The 4,847-nt window shown below is 40.3% G+C and overlaps 1 protein-coding gene across 1 annotated transcript in view; it reads left to right on the plus strand.

Moving 5' to 3' along the window:
* ANGPTL5 (angiopoietin like 5) overlaps positions 1-4,631 on the plus strand; it is a 15,353-nt gene extending 10,722 nt beyond the window's left edge. The window contains exons 7-8 of the mRNA XM_077769982.1: positions 103-288; positions 4,155-4,631. Coding sequence (XP_077626108.1) covers positions 103-288; positions 4,155-4,474 — 506 coding nt within the window. The 3' untranslated portion in view covers positions 4,475-4,631. The remainder of the gene's footprint in view (positions 1-102; positions 289-4,154) is intronic.
* Positions 4,632-4,847: the final 216 nt, after the last annotated feature.

The following is a 4,847-nucleotide window of genomic DNA, read 5'->3' on the forward strand; positions in this document are numbered from 1 at the left end:
ATATGGGCCATTTCAGTGTTAAAAATGAAATAATACCAAACAATAATAAGGAGTTTTATAAGTTGTATTAAGATATATTAAAAAACATTTTTTTTTAAACAGGTGAATTTTGGCTAGGACTAAAAAAGATTTTTTATATAGTAAATCAGAAAAACACCAATTTTATGCTGCACATTGCATTGGAATCGGAAGATGACACATTTGCTTATGCATCATATGATAACTTTTGGCTCGAAGATGAAACAAGATTTTTTAAGATGCATTTAGGACGGTATTCAGGAAATGCTGGTAAGTTTTTTCTTCCCCAAATGATGCAGGATATTTAAATATAGCTAACATGATACTAGGTGAAGGTAAAAGTAATGCATTTCTCTTGGTCTATGACATATAACTGGTAACAGAGTAGATTTGGGATGAGAAAACTGAGTTTTGAAACCCTGCTATGACCATTAACCACCTCATGATTTTGAAGAGCTTATAGTCTTTAAAAATTTATTTATTATGTTTATGTGTTTTGAGAGAGAGAGAGAGAGAGACAAAGTGTGAGTGGGGGACGAGCAGAGAGAGAGAGGGAGACAGAATCTGAAGCAGGCTCCAGGCCCTGAGCTCTCACCACAGAGCACGACGCGGGGCTCGAACTCACGAGTGTGAGATCATGACCTGAGCCGAACTCAGACGCTCAACCAACTGAGCCACCCAGGTGTCCCTGCAGAGCTTACATCCTTTAAAATGATTTTCCATGTGTCATCGCAGTTGATTCTTTAGAAGAAGATTCTGTGGGGCAGGCTGGGAAGGAATTACTGACAACTTCACGTTCTGAGAGGCTGGCATTTAGGAATCACAGAATGTTAGAGCTGATCTCCTTCACTGCACAGGTGAAGGAACCTGAGAGATTAAGGGACGCGCTCCAGCCTGTGACACATGAGCCAGGGCAAGAAGCTGGGTTGACAGAGCCACTAGTTTGGTGGGCTTTTTCCCCCACTGTACCTTGGTGCATCTACTCATTTCCAAATAAACTTAATCTTTAAAAACTTTAAAATACTTCATGTTAAGTTTATAATTTGATGCTGCAATTTTATTTTTTTTTTATTTTTTATTTTTTACAAATAGTTTATTGTCAAGTTGATTTCCACATAACACCCNAATTTTAAATTTGAATTAATACCAAATTCAACTCTCCTGTTGTTGCTTATCATGGTACTTGTTAACTATGTATATTTAGTGTTAGAAATCCCAAACTGAGTGAGATATGTTCCCAGTTCTTGAACTGGTCACAGTATAGAGGGAAGATAAAGAAACCCAGAAGTGTGGAATACTGAATACTGATAGAGCTTTGGGCATTTAGGAGTGGGAGAGAATGATCCCCATTGATCACATCCAGAAAATCTTCATGAAAGAGTGGTTTCCAACAAGGAGTTAATGTTAGATCCAATGTGTGAAGGTTTTTAAAAGTACAAACTACTGTAGAATCCAATTCAGTAAGTTTGGGCCCAGGTATTTGTATTCAAAGACGGACATACTGGCATCCTTATAGTTGAGAACCACTAATATGTGCCTGCAGGAAGGGATAGGCTTTTGGCAAATGAATGTTGGCAAAGAAAGCAGCTGAGTCAAGGCACGACAGGAGGAAAATTCCTGAGAGTGAAGAGTTGTCTGGTATGGTTGTCTACCTTGGGATGTTAGGTAAAAAGTCTGCAATTCAAATCTGGGTGGAAAAGAAAGATTTTCAAGAGTTACAATTTGCAATTTTTAATGCTGCATCTCTACCAGTGTAAAGAACCACCTAAATATGGAAGATATTGTGTTAGGGAAAAGCGTGTGTGGGGTTTCTCTATTGGACTAAGATCTAGTTAGAGGACTCAGTGTGTCATTACACAAGTGTTTCATTACAGAACCCTCAAATTTTGCCATGCCCTACTCTGCATTTCCCCAATGAGGCTGTAAAGTAACTTCCAACAGTTGATCATATAATACAATCAAAATAAAGAAAAAGGTGCCAATGGAACATGGAGATAGAAAGATAGGTAAAACCAGGCGTGAAGTGTGATCAGGTGCATGGTAGGGGTGAGCCACAGATTTGACCTTTAGCTCAAAGCAAAATCATAAATATGAAATTTGAACATTTGAGCAACACAGTTCTCCCAGGAGAAGGACAAATATTCCTGATTCTCAAGCTGGGAAAGATTTATTTGGGTTCTCAGAGAAAACGAAGGGACATGTTCTGTGACTACACTTTCACAGAAAACATGGTATTGAGTTTTAATGGGCTATTTCTTATTTTTTTTTTAAATGTTTTATTTATTTCTAGGAGAGAGAGAGACAGCGTGAGAAGGGGAGGGTCAGAGAGAGAGGGAGTCACAGACTGAAACAGGCTCCAGGCTCTGAGCTGGCAGTCAGCACAGAGCCCGACGCGGGGCTCGAACCCACGAACCGCGAGATCATGACCTAAGCGAAAGTCGGACGCTTAACCGACTAAGCCACCCAGGCGCCCCAATGGGCTATTTCTTAAAAACGGACCTATGCATTATACGTAAAAAATCATTTATAAATATAATCCAGCGGGGAGCCCCTATAACACTTCCTTTCTGATGGGTAGACTTTGTGCAGGGAAAGTATCTGTGGAGCGATCCTACAACTTAGGCAGTGCTCCTTAAATGCTGTCTCATCTGAACTCCCGAGAGGCATTGCCCTGTGTGCGTGTTGAAAAGAACACTCTCCCTGCAAATACCTGCAATGTAGGCATTTTGTTTCCGGTGAAGTGCGGAGTAAGGCTTTAGTATTCACCACAGCGGGGGTACGCGATGGGCCACTACCACGTATGAAGTTCTCTAGCCTCCTCAAAGACCTGTCTCAAGAGATGCCAAACCTTTGGAACATGATGAAACCAATGTGGGCTTTGGATTCTTCAAAGGTTTTTGTGTAGCTCTACTTTCAGTTAGTGTTTTAAACAGATGAGCACAGTTTGCCTGCAGGTGAAGTCTAGGTGTCATGGGACTAATTAGAAACTTCTGTTTCTATAGTTTGAGTCAAACAAAACATGCTTCTGCCCCTGCTACTTACTGACACGGGCTGCCTTGACCAAGACACTTACCTTTTAGGTTTTGGCGAATATCAGGGATACCACCCACGCAGTATCCAGTGTGAGCCTTTTAGGAAAGGTGCTACTTGAGCTCCTCTCCAGGTGTCATGTGGAGAGCCATTGCTCAAGCTGATTATAAGCTTGAGGAAACTGGGTACGTGGATACAAACCTGGTGGCCCCTAAATAAAACCAAACGACTCGTGCAGTTACAAATGTGAGCCTCTTAACATAGCGGTTTCCTTTTCTTTTTTCTTTTTTTAATGTTTTATTTATTTCTGAGAGAGAGAGAAACAGCATGAGCAGGGGAGGGTCAGAGAGAGAGGGAGACACAGAATCCGAAGCAGGCTCCAGGCTCTGAGCTGTCAGCACAGAGCCCGATGCGGGGCTCGAACCCATGAACCATGAGCTCATGGCCTGAGCCAAAGTCAGATGCTTAACCGACTGAGCCACCCACGTGCCCCATGCGGTTTCCTTTTCATCCATGCCTCTTTATTTAAAGTGATGGAGATTGGAGGTGGCATGAAAACTTGTTATGTATTATTACTATTATGTAGAAATTATTCTTTTTCCTACGTTATCAATTACCATATTACCATTCCCTGAAGTATGGCAGGTTTGTACAGCATCACTTTTGGCCTAAATTATCTGATTCATCTACAGAGCCAAACTTCCATGATGGATTGTCATTTTGTATCAAATATGCACTTAAAGATGACTATCATGTTGAGGAATCCATTGCCAGATTTTCATATATTAAATTCCGGAGGAGAGATTTTGTTTGTTGTTTGTTTTCATATTTTTTATTGTTAAAGTTTTATTTGAATCCAAGCTAATTAACATGGAGTGTTGTAATGGTTTCAGGAGTAGAATTTAGTGATTCATCACTTCCATATAACACCCAGCGCTCGTCCCAACTGGAGGAGAGATTTTAATATGATAGCTATTCGAGTAGGGAATAATTTAAACCTTAGTTCTACATGCCCTGCGTTGTAACTATAGTCAGGTAAAGGTCACTTAAAATGATAAAAAGTGCCTCTAAAGTTGGTCATTAAAAAAAAACCCTGTTTTACCCAGGTGATGGATTCCGGGGCTTCAGAAAAGAAGATAACCAAAATGCAATGCCTTTCAGCACACCGGATGTTGATAACGACGGATGTCACCCTGCATGCCTGGTCGGTGGTCGGTCTGTGAAAAGCTGTAGTCGCCTCAGTAACAGCACTGGCTGGTGGTTCAGCCAGTGTGGTTTGGCAAATCTAAACGGCATTCACCGCTTCCCTGGAAAATTGGTCTCAACTGGAATTCAGTGGGGCACGTGGACCAAAAACAACTCCCCTGTCAGGATTAAATCTGTTTCAATGAAAATTAGAAGAATGTACAATCCGTATTTTAAGTAATCTCCTTCAAAACTGCAATGTGTGTTCCACAGGTTTTTTTTAATATAAAATAGAAAAGATTTTCTATTGTTTCTCTTTTTACTGACTGTTTCAAACATTTTAGCCAAAATTTAACTCTGGATGGGATCTAAGTGTTAAGAGTTTAATTTGAAGTCTTTACTTTTATAGAGTTTTATAGAAGAAAACATGGCTTATTGTATGCTCTTACTACGAACGATATTAACAGCGTTGTAATAAAGTTTGCTTTAAGTGAACTGCACTTTGACTTCCTAGAGTCTGTTGCCCTTTCCAAGAACTGTCCTTTCTTTTTTTTTAGTGTTTATTTCTTTTTGAGACAGAAAGAGACGGAGACAGAGCATGAGCAGGAGAGAGA

Source organism: Crocuta crocuta, unplaced genomic scaffold, assembly GCF_008692635.1.
Source record: "Crocuta crocuta isolate KB4526 unplaced genomic scaffold, BGI_CrCroc_1.0 scaffold80, whole genome shotgun sequence".
Lineage (NCBI taxonomy): Eukaryota > Metazoa > Chordata > Mammalia > Carnivora > Hyaenidae > Crocuta > Crocuta crocuta.